Below are 20,329 nucleotides of genomic sequence, written 5' to 3'. Positions count from 1 at the left end.
GGGCTAGTAGTAGCTACTGCCACATCAGGATGCCTCCCTTACAAGGGTGAAGGGAGTTACAGCGGATCACACAGGCTTAGAAAGATATCAGTTATCTTTCTATCTATATTGCCCTGGCAGTAGAGGTTATGGTTGTCATCAGCTGTGCTGGGTTTGGGTTGGGATACAGCGGTGTGGACCAGGACTTTTGGATAAGGATCAAACCCCCTCTCCCATCAGCCCTGAGCTCCAGTACCCGGTCAAAGAGACCCCTCAGGTCTGCCCCATCACCACCCCTACTCTGAACAAACATTTCCTGCTGTTACCCCCCGGGGATGAGCGGGGGGCGGGGGCGGAGGCATCACTGCCTCCAAACAGTGCAGCAGCCAAAAGTAGAGTTAATAACTTCTCTCCCCCTTGCTAATCAGAATCCAAAAGGGCTCATTAAAATTCCCCTAGTCGCCAAGCCCTGGGTTAGGTCAGATTTTATATCAGAGATAAGTGAGACAGACTGGAAGATGCTGAAGCAGCCTACTTGCCCGAACACGAAGTAAACATCAGAGAGGCTTTTCCTTTCACACCGCAACTGAACAAGCCACCAAAGAGCCGGCAGCGTGAGCCGGGGCTAACGCAAACATCCCGTTGGAACACCCAGCCCAGCCCCCCACGTGGAGGAGAGTTGGGCTCTGAGGTTCCAGCCCCCGCCCCTGCCAATGGGGCCCCCACCCCCCGGAGCAGCGGCCGGTATCCAGCGCACCCACTAGGATGCTCACCTCGTAGCCCAGCCGGGCAGCCCGCTGCAGGAGCGTCTCGCCTGCATTCTTATTGACAATAAGCCTCCGCGCTTCTGGTGGCATCGGGCGGGACTGGGTGGCCTCTGGCGGAGAACTTGAGCGGGGCAGCTGTGACGTCTGCGCAACTGGTAGCAGTTGCTGCAGACGGTCCAGGGGCTTCTGGTCTTGCTTGGCCGGTGACAGATCATAGTCAGAACTGGGCTCAGGCCGTTTTCGGAACCTCCGGACGGTCACCTACCAAGAAAGTGGGCAGCGCACACATTGTGGGATGTCCTTCCGCCATAGCGCTTTCCCCCACCTCTTTTGTGTGGGGATGGGGGTGGGGGAAGAAGGGGTTGGGTTTTCTTTAGCACCACCCAGGAGACAGGCCCCCTAAGGACAGGGCAGTGACATTTTGGGGGAAGGTGTTCAGGAAAAGGAAACCTTTGTCCCCAGAAGCGGAGAAGCGGGCAGGCAGGATGCGCTGGTACGACCCAGGGGGGAGTGCCAGGGGCAAGAGGTACCTTGCCATCGGCATTCTCCACGTAGTAGTCCCCTGGCAGCGGCAAGCTCCGCCTGGGCTCCTGCGGGATCAAATGCTTGGTTTTGCACAGTCGCTTCCCGGATGGTTTCTCGCTGTTGTCGGGGTATCTCTGCAGCAGGGAGGCAGCCTGGCAATCCTCCTCTTCGTCCGTGCACAGCACATCTGTCTTCTGGCTTTCTTTAATTTTCTGCTGTTTGGCAGGCAGCCTCGAGCCTGCCGTACAGCTTGGCTGACTCTGCTTTCTGCCGGTTAAATTGGTGGATGAAAAGCTCCTCATGGGCGGAGAGCCGGAGAACACAGGCAAACCTAAATCCGGAGGGGGGGGGCGGGCGAGCGGGAGGCAGGGGGTGGGGAGAGAAAAAGCAGGCGTTACACGGTGCGGAAAGAAAAGCCCATTGTTACCTCTGATCACTGGAGCGGCTTCAGTTTTTAAAGATATACCAATTATGTTTTCAAAGCATTAATATTTTAATTATCCCACATTCAAATGCCAAATGGCAAGTTGTTTCAAAGGGCCCGGACGAGGGGGGCAGAATCCAGCCCTTCCGGCTCTCCAGCCCCCACCCATAGGGGGCCTTGGGTGTTTGGAACGTGGAAACTGGGGACTGCCTGAGCCTGGAATGAGGGTTCACCCAGGGCTTCCCTTCCTTGCCCAGCCATGAGCCGGGTGAGGTGCAGCCCAGGAAATGGAGCTCCCTCCTCACGGTATATTCCAGAAGGAAGCGTGGAGGCTGAAAGGACCTCATCTGAAAGGACCTCATGGAGTAACTCCCCACCTGCCACATGCTACTCTGTCAACTTAGATGGAGCTCAGGTGCCCTCCAGGGCCCTTTCCCACAGAGGGCAGGTGACCCATCCTCCAGGACCCCCCCCCCAAAACCCCATGCATACCTTGTTCACTGTCACTGGATTTGAGGGACTCTTCCGACCAGGTTCTGTTGCCTTTGGCTTCTGCCCTTTTCCTGCCAGGTTTCTCTTCGGAGACGTTATTGCCCTGGGCGGCAACCTCAGGCTGAGCTGCCTGGGTCACTTCCTTCCTGCCCTGCCGGCCAGGTTTGCTCTCTGCTGCCGACACCTGCTGCTCCCACCGTTCTCTAAGGTGCAGCAAGTGGCGTTGCTTTTTGGGATGGAGCCCTGTTAATTCAATGCACACCTTCAGGTTGGTCAGCTCACTATAATGTGGCTCTTCTAAGTGGTTAGAGGAACTGTTTGTCATTTCCCTCTCAGGCCAGTCATCTAATGGAGAAATAACTACAAATTAATCAAAAAGCCCCCTGGGGCGGGGAACAAACTGTCTTATACATCACTGACGGGGTGGGGGAGGGGAGGGGAGGGGTGTGGTCACTGTGGAACCAAGTGGGGGGGGGGGCCTATTTGCCTTTGGTCATCTTTGGGTTCCTGTACCTGGCTTGGGACGGGGGAGGTGTGAGTGGCTTGCCCCAGGGCTCCAAGGTGGGATTGGAACCTTCCACTGCTCCACCCCCGGACTTTACTTCCCCCGAGTGCCCTGCGGAAGCCAGGCCGAGCTCACCTTTGGAGACCCGTCTTCGCTTGGCTTTCAGCAGCGGGTCCTCAGGGAGCTCTTCCACAGTGGTCTCAGTGTGGCTGCTATCCCCTGAGACCTTGTGCTTTCTGTCCACCCGGAGGGTGGGGCTGTGCGGCATGTCTGGGGTGGCCTGGTCGGCGGAGGGATCGCTCACCGGCTGCCGGTCCAGGAAGTATTTCTCCACGGAAACATCTTTGTCTTCTGGGGCTTCGAAGGGGTCGTGTTTGCTTCCGGCACTATAATCGCCTGGGGGTGGGTGGGTGGGGAGAACAGGGGAGGAAGGAACAAAGGTCACCGGGAGGGCAGGGGAGCAGACGGGATTCCTACGCGCCGGATCCCGACGCCGTGGCCCCCTACGCCCGAGGTAATCTGCTACCAACAGACTCTCCTTTGGAGACTGGGGATCTCCTGTGCTGCAAGCACAAGACCCTCGGAAAGACCATGTCCCAAAGGAAGGACAGCTGAAGATACTCTGCCCAGAAAATGAGGGGTGTGGGACACTCACTACTGCCCTTCTCCATGTCCATAGTTGAGGTCGGAGAAAGTCAAGATGAGGCATCAATTCACTCTTCTAAGCACAGGAGAGAACTGCCTGCCTGCCACCTCCCAGTTGGTCAACTTTGATGGCACTCAGGTCCCCTCCTGGACCTTTACCAACTGTGGGTGGGTGAGCCCGCAGCAAGCTTAAGCCAGGGCTGAGCTACCAGTCTCTATAGAAACAGCTGCTGAGGTCATTATTTTGAAATAAAAGGATGATGTAATAAACAGACCAAATGTCCCCAAATGCCACAGGCACAGGGACAAAACCAATGTTCACTTTGGTCAGCAGGGGCAAGGGTGAAGAGGGCAGGGCAAGAATGGTGGGAGGCTGGGAGACCAAGGGAGGAGGAAGCCTGGCAAAGCCAAAGGCAAGGCTTCCTGTTGTGTGTACAAAGATGAAGGGCAGTTTCAAAGAACTCAACCAGATCACTACAAGTCCCTGTGCCCTCTTTCCACAACCATTGCAGGGAAAGCATTTCACTGCTACCCACAGGGGGGGCGGGGCACTCCTTCATGTTCCAAAGACGAGACTCCACCCCCTTCACTCGGGGCTAAACCGCTCACACCCCAGCCCTGCTTGCTTCGGCTCCCTCCACTCAACCTAGCACCACTTGGGGCTTTTCTTCCAATCACCCCAGCCTCACATCACTCCTCACTTTTGCTCCAGCCAAAGAACAGTTTGATTGCATTGCTGATCGTGTTTTTTCCTAGCACACAAATAATTCCATAATGATTGCTGTGATGTTAAGGTGTTCCCCTAAGATGACCCTGACCATCACGGGGTGGGGGGTGGGGCGCGGGGGGCGGGGAGGATGTATGACTTTGGTATTTCCGTTAACACCCAAGCTAAGCGCCTTGAGCACATCTTTCTAAATGAAATCACAGACACACTCTTCATGTTCCCATATATCACATTTCTGCCCAGCTGGCTAGCCCCCTAATCAACCTCTTGTGGGGGCATTCCCAGCATTTAATGGCAGTCAGTTGTGGGGACAAATTTCACCCTGGCCTTGGCTAGCCTGGCCTATGTTCTCAATGCTAGAACCCATTGACCTTTTCTCCAAGGGCATCCCAAGGTGGGACAGATCCCCGTCTACCTTTGCCAAGGAATGGTGGAATCACCTCAACTGCCTGGGTCTCCTGTCATGGCAGCAGGAAAAATCCCAGACTCCTGGCCTGTGCTCCAGGGGATATAGTCCAGATCACTGAGGGCCTGGGAAGAGGGTGCGCTGCAGCTCTCTCTCTGGCTGCTCTGTGACCCTCTGAACCACTCTGGCAGGAACAGCGCCTCTTTACAACTCGGCCCCCTTCAGTTGTACAGTGGGAGTGTTACTGCAAGCCTCCTCCTGTGGGTGGGCTTCAGAAACACAGGGAAAGGCTGGAAAAATTCCTTTAACCAAAAGATGCCAAGATTTTCAGAGCAGCGTGAATTTCAGGCCTGAAATGTACGCTGTCTTAAGAGGTGAGCCCTCCTGGTTACACCACTGGACTTCTCTGGTTCAAACAGCCTTTCCTAAAAGCCCCATGGAAGGGGACCCATGGAGAAGTGTAACCGCTACTTTACGAACCCCCATGTCCAATTTTAAAGTTCATTCAAAGTGAGTTTCCCCCCACCTACTTTAGCTAGGAAAGATGGTTCCAACTCGGTGGTTTGGAAGGAGAGGTAACTGGGTGATGTCAGCGAATGCCGTCACTGTGGGGCCCTGCCCATCTGAGATGTCCCCAATCACATGAAGAAGCTGTCTACTCTCAGTGTTTCTGATTCCACTTTCACCTATTACATTTTAACCCTGTATGTGTAACAGTCTCAATCTATCTAGGGAGGCATCTTGCTCAGGGAGAAGGTTTTCCATCTAAGTTTTCACCCTCAAGGCCAGCTACCTTGGTTAACAGTGAAATTACTTTATATCTTTGGCTACAAAAGGCCAGTATTTCTTGCCCATAGAAAACCACTTGGGGGATCTATGATGACAGTTTCTCAGGTGTGGGCAGGCAGTGACTGTGGAAGCTCTTCCCTCTGTTCCTAGAAGAGTAAGTGCACCCCAGTGAGTCAGACCCCTCCTGGGGGCTCCTCTAGGCTTCCCATCTGGTAAAAGCTGCCTGGGTGCAGAGGGTACACCTTCACCCCCCAGGACCAGGAGTGCGTCACACACACTCGGCTAGGGAGGGCGCTCCTGCACCTGACCTTCCCAATGGTCCTTTGTCCCCAGGGACCCCATGGTATAATGTCCATGGCTCCTTATCCTGGACTATTACTCAGGAAATTTCCACTGCTCAAGTCAGGGCTCACTGAAATCATCCCCCCATGCACATCGCTTAGTTGTTTTTCTTCCCCATTAGGTGAGAGGATCTTTTCCCAAACAGGTCCATCCAGTCTTCCCCCAAACTCCTGAGTCTTTCAGGGCAAAGATCTCAATTCTTCTCAGTTAAGGCCCCACAAGACCTTATGCTAGTGTGACCTTACCCAGGCCAATAATAACCCTGAAGAACCCTGAAGGACATCGACTCTGACTGGCCAAGATACCCATGGCCACCACCTATGGGGGAGAGACTCTTCTGTCACCTGGAGCTTCTCAATCACTGTTTTAACCACAGGACTACACAGGGCCCAGTGGACTACCCTTGAGGGTAAAGGAGATGGAGAGATATATGGGGATCCCAACCATCAGGTTTTGCCATCACTGCTACTTTTTGGTCTTCCTAAAAGCGGGAAGCCCATGGGCCCTTGGCCATCTAGTCTAAGCAAGTGTGAACATGGCTGTGTTGTTTGAGGTTTAACACTTGCTCCCTGCAGTGCGGTCATATGACTCACAACACATACATCCCATAATTTATCATGGTTGTGCCATAGCATCACCTCAGAGAAGCATCACCATAGCAACATTTACAAGTCACCGTGGCAACAAAGCACCCTTACCATTGTTGAGCCATGCCCAGTGAGGCCTAAACAAGGTGGGAGGGTTCTGAGATGTTGGAGGGCTCCCCACAATTGAAATCCCCTTCTCTACAGCTTAAGTATAGCACCACCAGTAAAGGCTAACCTTGTTAAAACTTATACCCTCTACAGAGGGAGCCTAGGGAATCTCTGTTTCAAATTAAAGTAGTTTACAAATGTACAGATGCTCATATGGAAGGAAGTTCCCTGGGCTAAGAAGTTACATGAAGCCCCTTGACTGAGGTTTCCTCCAGTTCTGGCCCAGCACTGCAACCGAGCAGGTCTTAGGTCTGTCCCGGCCAAGCAGTTGGCAAAGGAGACAGTCATTTCAAGTTCAAGAACAAAGGGGCTAAGGCCTCCTTGTCCCACCCCATTTTCAAATGTCACTGAGGGTTCCTAGTAATAATGAACTTCCCGGTTTGAGGAACCTCCAAACTCATTTGGTGAACTTCCAAAATAAAATTGAACTCAGCCACCCCTGCAATCATAAAGAACAGTGATCATAATAAATGAAAATCCTGGCCACCGTATTTTTAAGTTAATCCACTTTTTTTCGGAACAAGCCACTTGCAAGCCCCACCATCTTAGAAGCACTTGGTCACTCATGGGGGAGGCTACCTCAGGAGGGGGAAGGCAGACAGAGACGTCTGGACCTCTCATGACCCCAGCCCACCCCAGCTCCCACAGGCTCACTCTGTGGCTCTCAACCACACTGACACCCATTAGAAGGACCCTCTGAGCCAGCATGGGCTCAAGATATGATGGTTCAAGGACAGGAAGGCCCATTAATTTCCAGTTGAATGGACTGAACACCTGCTGTGCTGTGGATTCGGAGGCGGCAGTAAGGACAATGGCTCCTTTAATTAGGTGAACCTTCTCAACCGACTACAAACCACAAGTCTCCAGAAGGCAAACGGAGCTCCTCACCTTCCCCAACCCTCCTCCTGCCCTCCCATGGTGGCAGTGATTCAATGACTCACTGGATCATGTCCTGGGTGCTCCAGGAAGAGACCCATGCCCTGAGCTCGGAAGTGGTAGTGGGGGGTGGGAGGTTGGTGAGGCGGCTTTCCAAGTCAACTGGGGCTCAAGCCCTGCTCCCCACCAGCCTTGTCTTGAGGCTCAGCAGGCAAGATGGGGAAGGACACATTAACTTCTCTGGGAAGAAGGCTGAAGTAAAGCTACTGAGATGTGAGGGGTAGTGGCCACCCTGGGTCTGGCCATGTTGCTGGAAAAAAGGGCAAGAAGACTCGAGGCCAGCTAACTTCCTGCTCCCTTCCTCCACTTTCCCTCACCATCCCCCCAGAACAGGCAGACCCTGGTCCCCCTCCCTAGAGAAGCACCCTTCGAGACCATGCAGAACCAGCTGGTCCTGGTGTGGCTCACCCAGAATCCTGGCCCGGAGATCCATGGCTGGCAAGGATGGCTAGACAGACCCGTTCTCTGAGCAGCTGCCACCCAGACGTCGAGCCATCAGAATCGTATTGCTTCCTCTCAACTCCCTCAGCGCTGGGAGCTGAATCACCCTGTTCCCACCTACAACGTCCAAGGACCCAGACCTCCCAAATGTGCCCACCATCCCCAACCGTCCTGTCTCAGGAGGATTCTGCACCCACCCTGACCTCTATGTTCACCTCATGCCCTCATTCACCATCACTGGTGAGGTCTCTGGGGTCGGGAGTGGGCTGCAGACCCCAAGCACGCACACTGAAGAAAACAGGCAAAGACCTCCACTGGCTGCCAACATACCTCCTGAGCTCAGGAAGTTGAGAACACATCCCAAAGTCAACCCCAGTGGAGGAGCAGTGGTTGGGACAGAAGAGTGACTCAAGGCAAGCCCCAGCTTTCTCTCCAATTCTGCCTCCATAACATAAGACACCCCCTGTCTAGTGGGGTGTGATAAACACCCCCCCTTGTTTATCCCACGCCCTTGGAGTGTGCTGTCAACTCCTAATGGCTGCAAACAAACCTGCCACAGAAAATAACTATGCTCTTCTTGCTGGTGCCTTCATCAGCCCTCATCCCATTTTAGCGAAACTTCTGCTTTTGGAGGGAGAAGACGAGGACACTCCATTTCCTACTAGAGGAGACCATTGCTATGGAAGGTCTGGCTCTGGCTGCAAGTGTCATTCATTCCACTGCTACTAAAAACCCGTACTCCTACCTGCTATAAAATACTTGCTGTGCTTGAGGTCTTGCATTGCCATTCCTCTGCTCTATTGTATTACACTGTTATTAACTATGGGACCAATGCTTCTCTGGGAAAGGAGACACATCCCAGGAAACAATGTCTCATACGAGCCTCATGTATAAAACAGCCAAATCGCCCTGTTCTCACCAACATGGTACCACACACAAGCCACTGGGGTTCACTTACATCTCTCAGTGTCGTTCTGGTCGGCAATGGCCTCCTCCAGGGCGACCGACTTTGGCTTTTTGTCCTGACTTCCTTTCAACCTTTCCCAGTCAGTGGGGCTGAATTTGCACACCTCGGAGTCCTTGGTTGGGGGGTGGCCACCTTCTCGCTCTTTCATCTCCAACTCTGAGAAGCGCATCATTGCACGCTAGGAAGAGAATGGAGATGAAAAGAAAAAAAAAAAAAAAACAAACACCTTACCATCAAAGCTACTTCATTGGTCTTACCTTAAAGGAAAGTATTTTCCAAGAAAAGTTTGCCCAAAACCAACCACACTTTATGATACAACTGAGATACTTTAAAAGTTAATGATACAAATATAAGAGTGTCTATATGTTAAGCAGTGACACACTCTTTATTCATAAAGCCATATGTGTGTAGAGATATATGCGGTGTGTATGTATAGCCATACATACACTGTGGCATAGAGACAGACATTCTCTTTCGAAGGTAAATAAAACAAAACAGAAACACAACGCAAAGAAAGCAAAACAAAAAACACAACAGAAAAGAAAACAAATGCACAATGAATAAAGACGACCATGGCCCACAAACTTCCCTTTGTATATTTGGAAATGAAATTTAACTCAAAAAGTTTATGTAAGATTCTAGTAATAAAAATTTGAAGAACTGACCTCACAGTAAGCAGCGGGTAGACATAAAATACTGTCCTCTTGTAATCCTTCCATCTATGTAATTAAAATGGGCACTCAATGGATCATTTAGATAACTTCATCCATTTTTATAAGCATAAACCAATTTTTTTCTTAACATTGCAAAACAATTTGGCTTTATTTAGCTTTTAATTAAAAGTAAAATATCTTAAGGAAATTCCTAGACAACATCTATCATTCACTAGCAAGTTAAATACATACTCTATCCCTTTAATCGAGGTTTTTGTTGTTGTTGTTTTTTTTTTGGTGAAAGAAAAACTGCACAAATCTCACAGACATGCGGCGGCTACACACCTCCACCAAGTATCACGTAAGGCATTCTAAGCAGTGCTGTTAGGTTTATTTGCTAACGTACAGTAAAGTAACGGCAGAGAAATCAAAGCAATTGATAAGTCAATGTCATGCAGTATTTTAGACATCTTTTAAAACTTCCGTTATCAGCATTCAAGTGGAGTTTGCTTAAAATCCACAAGAATCCACTTATGTTCCCTTACTGGATACATTTCAAAAAATTATATTATCATAAACTTCATTAATCAAATCTGCCCGGTGTCCTGCTCTCTAGTACCCCCGCCCCCTTCCTCTTCGAACATTAAAAAAATAAACAAAACAAAAAAAAAACTGACAACTGGTCAGGCTCCTGCAATTTGGGTGGGGGGCTCACCTGCAATGCCCGCTGCTCCCGGCTGAGCTGACTGGAATCAGCATACAGTTCGGTTGTGACGCACTTGAACCGGTCACCCACGTAACCAGCAGAGTTGGCGATTCTCTTTGCCAGCTTAGATGGCTTTGGTTTCAGAACTTTGCCATCAGTTGATTCTGCCTCATCGGCTCCATCTTTGGTGTAAGTGGGGGTGGCATCCACACTCGGTGGGGCACCGCCCACGCAAAATGGTTTGGGTTCCTCTTGGGTTTTCCCAAAAGTGACCGCGGGGCCATCGCTCCCCGGGGTTGGCTCCAGGAACGGAGTGGAGACCGGCATTGCCAGGTTCTCCTTGTTGGTTCCCGCTGGAACATTCTCCTTGCTTAAGTTGAAAACTGACTGGCCCGGGGCCTGTTTGAAAGCATAGGTGTCGTGGAAGTCATTGATGCGTCCCAGCTCGTCTCTGAGGGTGATGAAATCCCGGTGAGGCTGCAGGGCCGGCTCAGCTGGGGGTTTGCTGGGCTCAGCGCTCTGGCCAACACTCTCAGCTGTGAAGCCGGGTTTGGACGTGTTGGCTTCAGTTTTCGCGTCAGGCTCTTCCCGGAGGAGGTCTACATAGACAAGCTTGTCACTCTTGACGACGGTCTTCCCTTGATTCCAGCTAGGGCTGGGCTTGAGGTTCTTGTCTGTGGGGACTTCTGGATGTAACTTGGTGCCACTAGCTTCGAGTATCTCGGAAAACCGGTTTCGGAGGCTCGGGTCCTCGTAGCGGGCCCTCTCATGGGACCGGGACCTCCTCTCCGGTTTCTCCTCTTTAGTGATCTCGATGGGTGTGTGAGGTATCAACATGGGATGCACCATGCCCAACCCCAGCGCGTCCTGGTAGGTCACGAACTCCGGCCGGCCCGTGGGCAGCCCGTAGGGCAGTCCAGGCTTTGGGGCGAGGTGCCCAGGAAAGAGACTGCCGCTGGGCAGCAACACCGGGTGAGGGTAGACAGGGCCTTTGCCATGCAAGGAGAGGGGACTTATGGCAATGCCTTCGGGTGCTGGGTAAGGGAGGTAACTCCTGGGGTAGGGAATTGGCGGGGACCTGAACGCCTCATTTGGAGAGAGAAATATCGAGCTTGGTGGGAGGCCGTTCTCATTTGCTTTGAAGCTTGGCTCTGGGTTGCTGGCTTTGGCGCCCTTGCTGCCGGTGCTGCTGCTGTGCTTGGCAGGCGTGGTCGGGGGCTGGCCCACATGCTGGATGACAGACGGTGTGGTGTCCACGGAGCCCCTGCTGGTCTTGCTGCCATCGGCAGTGGCGTTTGGGGCTGGAGATGCAGAGGCCGGGCGGCCAGCGCTGGACACTGAGCTGGACACGTTAGTGACCACGGTGTCGGTGGCGCCCATGCGAGGACACGAAGAACTGCGCTGCTGTGGGAGGGCCCAGTCCAAGGCCTTGTTCTTCAGAGGCAGGCCTTTGCCATTGTTCTCTTCGTTAGGACTTGGCCCAGGCACCACCCAGGACGAGGGAGCCGTGCTAATGATCTCAGATCTATAGATAGCACAGCCGTTTCCTGGAGGAGATAGTGTTTCTTTCGGAATCTCACTTCCGGAGAGCACTAGGCCACTTCCAGCTCTGCTGTGAACCAGGACCGTGGGTGCCATCTTCTTCACGTGGTCAGCTTTGGAAGTGTCTACATCCACCACTTTTGAAGACAAGTCTAGTGGCTTATCGGTGACGTCTTTGGTAACCGTCTGCTTCTCCAACAGAGGAGGTGAGCTGCCATCCTTTCTCTCCTGACCCGCTGTTTTCCGAGTGTGCCCAGGAACTGGCTGGGTGCTTTCGGCTCCCTCTGGAGCCTTTGGATACTTGCTGCTGCAGAGTCTGGCCGCGGGAAACTCGCTGCTGACCGTCATGTATGGCTTTGACAGGGTGACAGAGGGTGAGGTGGAGATCCGGGCATAGTGCTTGTGGAATTCAGAGTAGGTGTCCGCAGTAGGCTGGGAGGGAAGGTGGACTCGGGGTGAAGGCCGAGGCGAGGGGGGCAACAGGAGAGCTGTGTCCCCGGCAGGCCGCTGGTGACCGCCTTGGCGGAGGGCACCCTAGGCTGTTTACTGTTCTGGATGTGGGGGTATGAGTGAGAATCGACCGGGTTCCCAGGACTGACACCCATCTTCCAGGGCAGGCTTTTGTCTGTGCAGTGGACCAGAGGCGGGATGGCTGGAGAGGCGGAAGGCGTCGAGAGCCTCATGGGGGAAGCCAGGGACGATGGGATGTGGGGACTGACGTAGTGAGGTGGCGGCAGGTAGAGAAATCGCTCCCCATTGGTGCAGACTGGCGAATATAGCGGCTGGGCCAGGCCGTACGACTGCTGAGGTAGCAAGGCCTTGTACATGTTCAGGGAATACTTATTTGGCGAGTCAAGGAAAGGGTAGATGGCTGGCGTGGCCCCTCCATGTAGGGATTGACCCAGGGCAGCCGCAGGTAACTAGCACCATTGATGTTGAGCGGGCTCTGTTTGTCACTGGCAGGCCTGTCTAAGCCCAGAGTTTCTGCCGTGGGGACAGCACTTTTTTGTATTCCTGGTGGTGTTTTGTATATAGCACTGAAGCCATTCGGGGGCTTTCCAGAGACAGTGGAGGCCTCCACCGTCTCGGGTGTATTCGGTTTGAATTGCATCTCTGGGTTTCTTTCGGAAGAAAACCCCAGACCGCCTAGAGTGGTTGTGGCAGCCTCCCGCCCTTTCTCTGAGCCCAGTCCACACAAGCTAGAATAGACGATGTTTCCGGGGACACGCAGTCCTTCCCGGATCAGGCCAGTGCGGTCCATGCTCAGCGCTGCCAGGCCATCAATCCGATGGGCCGTGGTTGCGTCCACCTTCACACAAGAAGAACATGGGTGTTACCGAGAATGTGCCTCCAAAGCAGCCCATCCCAAAAAGAAACCACAGACTAGCTCAGTAGGATATCAGCCTCAAGATCTGAGTGGAAAGGGTTAAAAAAGCAAGGCTTCACAAAGTCTCTGCCCCCTCCCCCCTTATCCAGCACCTCCTCTGCCTGCCTTCTCACCTTTGTCCGACTAGTATCCTAGAAGCACGTAAAATGATCCCTTTACACTTGAGGCCCCTGCATTAATTCAGTCATCTATTAACTCTGGAAAATCCACCTTCTCAGCAAAAATTCTTCGCTGCAACTGAGGTGGTACCAACTCCACTGCTCTCAGCACCGACCTTGTGGGGTACAGATTTCAGACTTACCCTCCCTGGGTCCGGTCAGGATGGGGTGGGGTGATGTTCACTGGGGCTTTCCCAGATGTGGGGAGGCATTATTTAACATAACAAAAAAACCCCAATCTTTCAGGGGGACAGCAAGGAACAGAAGACTTGAGCTGTCTCATTTCGAAATCAATAAAGAGGCCATGGGTCAAACTGCAGTTGTGTCTTTCGACTTCTTCTCCCTGGTTTCTGAAGATGGCTCTATTTCATATTTTACTGGGAAGGTAAATCCTCAGGGTCTACTTGGAGGCTAGAAATTTATCCAGCTGGGAGCGCCGGTGGGGCACATAGCTTATCAAGGAAAAGGTGGTATGGACCCCACCAGTCACCAGGGTACGAGGGCATAAATGGCAAGCGCAGCCAAGAAAGCAAGCCAGGAAGAAACTGGGTGAAGCCTTGTCCCACTGCCTAGGCTTTCTCCAGCAGCCCCCCAAAGGCCCTTTAATGGTATGCAAATGAATGCACGATTGATTACAGATCACTGATACTCAGATAGCACATCAACAGAAGCCATTAATCTCTTACCACGTTGTGGTTCAAGGGATTTTCTTCCCTTAGTTCCAGTCTGGCCTTTGAAGCGTCACCATCATTTACGGGAATTTTCCTATTTAAAAGGACATACCAACTTCGTGAAAGCATTCCTCATTTAATATATCTTTCATAGATTACCCCGGAACAGGCCAGTTTCTAAAAGCTCTATTTTCCCAACTGCCCTTAAAAAAACAAAAAAAAATCCTCCCCCATGGCCCATATTGAAAGTTATCCCCAAATGGTGATTCAATGGGACTGGGAAAAAAAACCAAAGCAAGGCAAGGGAACGGGGAAGCGAAATCACAAATACGTCCCTGAGTTGGGTAAGGTAGAAATTCTGCACAACTATGTCTCCTTCACGATTGTTTCTCCACACAGGCTGGGCAGGGCTATCTGGGCCCTGCAGTCCGAGCAGACCCTTATAAGCTCTACCTGAGGATAGGCGTGTGGGTACAACGGCCAAAGCCAAAGGGGCAGACCTGGAGACTAGTCTATGGACCAGCCATGTCAACCATTTCTGTGTTACCCAGGAGGACAGGTTCTCAAAACTTTTCCCCAAAGTTAGGCACCACGTCCTAAGAAACTGGTTTCCATGGTGATAATAAAGCCATATATGACGGCCTTTATCAAAATGATGGGGGATACACACAAATATACAAATGTTAGCCACTCCAGAGGAAGAAGCCACACATCTGTGCCAGGCTGTTGCGGCTGCCCTGAGACTTGTTATCAGAGAGCATTGATAAAGAAAGTGCTTGGTGCCAACTTCCAAATCCCCAGGATAAAACCGCTGACAAATGGCAGAGCAAAGTTTCATCATTACCCCGAAGAGCAGCTTCAATTATCTACTGCTTAGCTGCCTCTACCCCACACTCCCAAATTACTGATTAGGAAGCATAACAGAGCTGTTGGGTGACTGAAACCAGGAGCCGGTGGCCTCACCAAATAGGCAGCAGAGGATCCGAAGAAATCCTGGGCTTCCATAAAGTGAAGGGTGGCTTTTGCCCCATTTATTACTGAGCAAACTATTTGTTTTAAAAGCACATCGAATGCCGATCCACCTGGGCCCACACTCCTGACATTTAGAGTTAAAGCAGCATATAGACTGGGATTAATTCTCCTTCATAAATATGAAATAATAAATTAAGGACGAAAGAGCACTGAAAGGCCGCTTTAGGGGCTAATCTCTTAAAGGGCGGCAATGCTTCGCTGAGCCGGGTTGCCTGTTAAAACTGTAAATCAAGGGCTGCCAGCTAGGCAGGAGATCTCTCCCCACCACCCCCCTTTGGGCCCACTCTGGCTGTGAGGAGGTTAAGGGAGGCTCTGCTCAGGAGCCCCAGGGAAGGACCCGCATGCTCCCCAGGCCTCAGCCAGACCCACGCATTCACCTGTCGTCACTGATCCCACACATGCGGACCCTCTCGCTGTTCATCCAGCTGTGAACGTTCCCATACAGGGGGGTTGCTGAAAGCATGTCGTCTTCTTGGATGGCAGCTTTTCTTCAAGCGTCTAGTCTGTTTAACAACAACAACAAAAATCCCAGGAGGTTGAATAAAAAAGAGCCAAACAGGGAATGAGAGAAACCCCCTTTCTAGGCAAATTCATACGGAGTGTGGAATGCACACTTGGGAAGGTAGAGCCTGCTTGGATGTTCTACAGACAGCTGGGAGTGAAGTATGCCTGACCCAGGGGTTCGAGGAAGGGGATGGAACTTCCCTGGCAGGAGGCGCCGGGAATGTGGAGGGCCCAGCACCTTGGGGCCCCATCAGTCAAGGTACTGCATACGGCACCCTACACCTGCCATTCTCCCTTCCCCTTTCCCAGCCTTTGGAGAACACACTTGCATAGAAAGCGGCTGGTGGGGGATCCCGCGGAGCCCCACACTGATTCTTCTTGGGGCTGAAAGGATGGGGGAGGGGGGGTTGGAGGTGGTAGGACCGGAATAAAAGGCACAGCAGTCCAGTGCAGCAGCCCAAACTACGACTCATTTCCAGGGCTGTGGTGTGCACGACTTACAGGTGGAGGGTTAAAGTGTCAGTGGGCTGGCAAGCCACCCCACCCAAGCCCTAGATTAGATTAAGCCCCAAACCGGGGTGGTTTTGCCTGGGTGGTTTTGCCTGGGAACTGCAAAGGGAGGCGGCTGAGTAATTCAATGACGCCTGCTCGCTGGGGACAAAAATCATTAGCGAGCGCAGAAGTCTTAGCAGCCCGGGCTGTTGGGCTCCGGCTGCGAGCCGCTAGCACTGGGGGAGCGCGGGCAAAAGCCACCCATTTCCCATCCACTGGGAAGGAGGGAGGGGGAGGCGGCACCTTCCCCCCTCCTTACCTTCTCTGCTCACCACCCCACCCACATCACATTCTAGTTTGCTGCATGAGTGAAGGGTCAGGACAAGCTGCATTTTATTAACAGGATTATCACGGCGCGTGATTTATCCTCGTGCAGGATTTTAATTGCTCTTTGGAGGTTGAGCCGTTTCTTTTGACTGCGCTTCAGCCCATATCCTGCTGTTAAATGCTGGGTTAATAAGTAGGGGAGCCTTTAATGCCTGGGACCGATGGCCCTCGGCAATTCCCCCAGCTCGCACACTGCCTTGTCCAGGCACCCCCCAGCCACAGCCTCTGTACACGCTGGACCCAAACCTGAGTGTGAAATCCCTGGTGTGCAGCTCATGGGGGAACTTTTCTTTCTCCTCCCTCACACCCACCCACAGTTTCCGAAAGCCCAAATGTTCCCTAAGTCGACACATTTCCTTTGTTAGCAGGAAAAATATGCAAATGATTGCTTTTACACTTTAGCACAAGGAGCTGACTGCCAGGTCGGTTGGGTGGGAGCCACTAGGACTGGGGAACACCTGGGAGACCCCAATCCCAAAGCCAGGCTATCCCTCTGCATTTCTTTGTCCTAACTCGGGCTTCTGTCCACCAGCATCCTTCATCGGCCCCTATACATAGAACACCGTCTGTTAATCGAGAGCCACGCGCGCAGACACACACCACGCATAGTTAGAGCTCAACAATAAAGCTGGGAGAGAGATAGCAATCTCCCCATGTGTCCAGCCTGGTGGGATCATGGAGAGGCTATTTGTCTAGAAAGTGTTCCTTTCTTCAGGCAGGCTGGGACATTTCCAGGGGGCTGGCTACAGCGCCCCAAAGACAGAATCAGTTGGATGCAGGCATTGAGGAAGATTCTGTAGGGGTTCACAGGCCGTTCTTCTGTGTTCCGAACATGCACATCAAACTGGGGGTAGGCCACCACAAGAGAAGGCTCACTCAACAGCGTGTCCCCTCTCTAACCCCTGCCACCCTTTCTAATGAAAGGAAGACAGGTCTCAATCTAGAAGGTGGAGCAACATTCCTCTGTGCAAGTGTCCTGGGCATATGGCTGCCACGGGAGGGCCATGCCATGCCATCCCCTGGCTGCGTGTCATGATGAAATTTGGACCTTACACCAAAGGGTCCCTCTATCAAACCCTTAAGAAAAGGACGAGGGGAGTTACACCAGCTGCCTCCTAAGAGCTTCTGTTAGTTGTCACCTGGGGACAAGGACCTCTGAGCACCTGACTGAGGAAATAGGAAGGCTGTAGCCACAATCACCCTACTGAGCCCTTCCCCACCCCCAGGGCCTGCAGCCCCCTCTTCCCCCACCCCCAGGGCCTGCAGCCCCCTTCCCTTGAAAGGGTTTTTCTTTGGAAAGGGCAGCCTGAATTTAGCAGGTGAGGTGGACGGAGTTTAGAAGGGACAACCTGGGATCACAGAGTGCTTTCAAAGCTTCTCCCCCACTCCAGATCTCATCTGGTTTTCAGTATTAATACTGCACGGATAAATAACACCCCGCGTCAGAATGAAGTGTTCTGACCAGCACAGGATCAGATGGAGGGCTGAGGCCCAGAGCATGGTCCAGGGTCACAGATGTGGGGGTGAGAGGGAGAAGGGTGAGGCCTAGTATTGGATCCTGCTGACTACACCTACACACACACACACACACACACCCCACTCTCTCTCTCTTATAATCTTTAGCTGCCCCATGAACTTTTTGTGAACTGTTTAAAAGTGGAGGTCTGTTGAACAAACAGCGGCGCCACTGCCAGCCATAATTTCATTGCAACGAGCTAAAGACTTTTTAACTCTTCAGGTTCCTGGCCCAAGATGGAGCTGGGTGGAAAGGGCCAACGAGCCAGGGCCCTGCCCAGCACGAGGCCCTTCTCCAGAGAGACAGCCCACATCCTGGGCAAAGGCCAGACTGCTTACAGCCCTCCTCATCTCTCTGGGATGGAGAACCGACGAAGGGGATCTTGGGGGTAAGGGACACACAGACAGGGCCAGACAGGCAGTCATGCTCACCCCACTCCACTTTTAGAAAGGGCTACTGAAATTGCTGGAGAGGTGGGGTCTTTCTTTTTAACTAAGGAAAAGTTCTTCAAAAGTGACTTTCCTGACCCTTGGCTGTGGGTCACGGTGAAGGGGGTAAACGATGTGATTTGGATGACAAACAGAGCAGATGCTGTGCTGCTATATATAAGATGTGTATTCCCCCTTATTTCTCAATGACCACCCCACCCCGGCCTGGTCTTCCACAGGCAGGCTATGCTTCTGGCAGTGCCAAGATGTGTGAAGTCAGTCATGAAAAGCACTTTACAAGCACCAACCTGTTTCCAGTGCAAGCTGCTAAGCTATACCTTGGCTTTGGGTTTTAACCCTTTTTTCCAGCAGAGGAGAGAAGGGGGCAAGGATGCTGGAGAGGGATAAAGAGGGAAGGTGGCCCAGAGAAGGGGTCAGCCCAGGAGACAAGAGTGTCTGGTTTCTGGAAGAAGAGACAGGAATTGTGGTGGCTGCCCGCTGAACACCCAGCTCTTGGAGAGACAAAACAGCCACCCCGCATGGAGGTCTCTGGCTTTGCGCCTGAGTGCAAGCACAGGAGAGCTTGAGTCTCCCTCGACAGACTTGGGCCCTCATCTGCTTTAGGAGTCAAGTTATGATTACCCCCAGCCTGGCCTGGACACTGGGGAGAAGCACCTGATTGGCAGAAAGAAGTCAGAGGGACTACGATTAGGAGCTGTCACCCCCACCTTGGCACCCTTGAGTGGGGGCACCTTGGCACTCTGAAAAGACACGTGGGGGAACACGGGCCCTGAGCTGCACTCCACCACCAGTCGCCTGCCAAGTCCTGCCATGAAGATACCATTATGCGCCAAGGAAAAGGACAGAACTTTTTTTTTCCCTTTAAGGCCGAGTTCCCCTGGCAGACAACAGACAGGGTGTAAAGGAAGGAGCCGTGGCTGTTGAGAGGCCAGCCTGAGTGCAGGGAGGGGGGCAGTGCTGGGCCACTCTTGGCACCTCTCCTTTCTCTCCACCCCGCTCTTCCTGGCACTGGGCCACTTTCCACTGCCTCCGCCCTCGAGGTGACGGATGGATTGGTTCAAGTCTGCACATCAAGCTTGTCAAGTGGCACCAACAAAATGCGAAGCAGCACCACCACACTGGCCCCACTCCATGCCACCACCTACAGGGCCCCTTCCCAGGGCCTTGCTCACTAAGCACCCCTTAACCCATCAGTCAGTGGCCAAGGAGGCCTGGACAGGTTTGGGGGAGCACCTGGTCCAGAAGACTGAGTGGACATCAGGGACCCCAGGCAGCACCGTGTGCCAGGGTCGACTGTGGGCTGGGGACCTTTGCAGGACAGGAACTCCCTCAGTGAGTGGCCGGTTCTCCAAGGAGGATGCGTTGAGAGCACAATCACCACTGCCTTCCCGCTCTCTCGTTCACAGCCTGTCTCTGGGCAGGTGGCTGAACCTCTTCAGCTTTGGTGCCCTCATCTGTAAATATTTGGCACCCTGTTTTCCAGAGGATTAAACTGCACTCAGGACTTGAGTTCTGCCTGGCAATAGCTGGTTCAGGCCCCGTCTAACGCCATTAAGCAGCATCTAACTCCACTAAACATACTATATAACAAACCCCCAGAATGGCTGCGTGGTTCCTTTGTGGCAGTGGGGAGACTGAGGAAGGGACACAGAGGGGCCAAGGAGGGGTGACCTTCAGCAGGGCAACGGGCTTTCATGGAAGCTCGCAGAACAGGAGCCCCTCCTGAGGCTGCTCCAAGCCCAGACTGAGTCACCCACAGGCACTTCTCTATGGGTGTCAAGGAAGGGAGGGGTGAACAACTTTCTATTTTAGGATGGGGGGCTGCTTGGATGTGGGAGCTGAGAAAAAGTGGTCCAGGGTGTGAGGCATTGGGGTGAGTCCTCCTGGGCTATTTTCCCCAGTGTGTGTAACAGTGGGGAGAGGGGAACCCCAAGGATGCCTCCCAGGTCAGGGGAAGGTTGCAGGTTTCCAAGGGTATGGTGGAAGGAGGTCGCTGGCTGGGTCCTCCAGCCTGTACAGGGGTGCTGAAGTTGGGCTGAAGGGGAATGGGAGGCGTGATCTGCCTGCCAAGGTGTTATCTCTCGGTGCACCCTGCAAGCCTCCCTGAAAGCCTCCTGGGGCATCCCCACTCC

General features: G+C 52.8%; 1 protein-coding gene across 1 annotated transcript in view; it reads right to left on the bottom strand.

Moving 5' to 3' along the window:
• Positions 1–20,329, bottom strand: part of LOC102181199 (BCL-6 corepressor) — a 42,131-nt gene that overhangs the window by 8,179 nt on the left and 13,623 nt on the right. Inside the window, 11 exon segments of the mRNA XM_018045441.1 lie at positions 753–1,007; positions 1,277–1,602; positions 2,188–2,430; positions 2,828–3,088; positions 8,692–8,878; positions 9,366–9,419; positions 10,069–12,098; positions 12,101–12,481; positions 12,484–12,910; positions 13,833–13,911; positions 15,227–15,352. Of these exon segments, the coding sequence (XP_017900930.1) occupies positions 753–1,007; positions 1,277–1,602; positions 2,188–2,430; positions 2,828–3,088; positions 8,692–8,878; positions 9,366–9,419; positions 10,069–12,098; positions 12,101–12,481; positions 12,484–12,910; positions 13,833–13,911; positions 15,227–15,312 (4,329 nt within the window). The 5' untranslated portion in view covers positions 15,313–15,352.

This window comes from Capra hircus, unplaced genomic scaffold (assembly GCF_001704415.2).
Source record: "Capra hircus breed San Clemente unplaced genomic scaffold, ASM170441v1, whole genome shotgun sequence".
Classification (NCBI taxonomy): domain Eukaryota; kingdom Metazoa; phylum Chordata; class Mammalia; order Artiodactyla; family Bovidae; genus Capra; species Capra hircus.
Note: the sequence above shows the minus strand (reverse complement) of the source record. Positions and strands in the feature narration are given on the sequence as shown.